The following is a 374-nucleotide window of genomic DNA, read 5'->3' as shown; positions in this document are numbered from 1 at the left end:
AATTAATAAAAGTGTCATTCACCCAACACAACCACACACATAAACTAGAAAAATGCTGAATGTCTCACCTGTTTCGAGCCCTGTTTACTGGACTTGCTACTGCTGCTAGAGTTGTTGCTAGACTTCTTTTTCTTCAAGGGCGGCTTTCCAAGGGGGCCCTGAGAGCTGTTGGAACCACCACCAGATCCCTCCAAACTTAACCTTTTCCTGCAACTTGGTCGCGAGGAGTGGAATTAAGGACCTATTCTTATATCTTTTAAATATTGTGTTGATTCTTATATGCAATGATGTTTGCAAATATCTAAAAGGATGTGAAATATAAAAAAAATCTTTACATATAAGAAAACAAATGTGCACTTGCATACACTGAACCA

General features: G+C 38.5%; 1 protein-coding gene across 2 annotated transcripts in view; it reads right to left on the bottom strand.

Moving 5' to 3' along the window:
• Positions 1-374, bottom strand: part of LOC119586338 (sericin-2-like) — a gene marked incomplete in the record, with an annotated part of 8,722 nt that overhangs the window by 4,200 nt on the left and 4,148 nt on the right. For both annotated transcript variants that reach the window (XM_037935051.1, XM_037935052.1), the window contains 1 exon segment: positions 69-213. In XM_037935051.1, the coding sequence (XP_037790979.1) occupies positions 69-213 (145 nt within the window).

Source organism: Penaeus monodon, chromosome 21 (assembly GCF_015228065.2).
Source record: "Penaeus monodon isolate SGIC_2016 chromosome 21, NSTDA_Pmon_1, whole genome shotgun sequence".
NCBI lineage: Eukaryota > Metazoa > Arthropoda > Malacostraca > Decapoda > Penaeidae > Penaeus > Penaeus monodon.
This window is presented reverse-complemented; position numbering and strand designations above follow the sequence as displayed.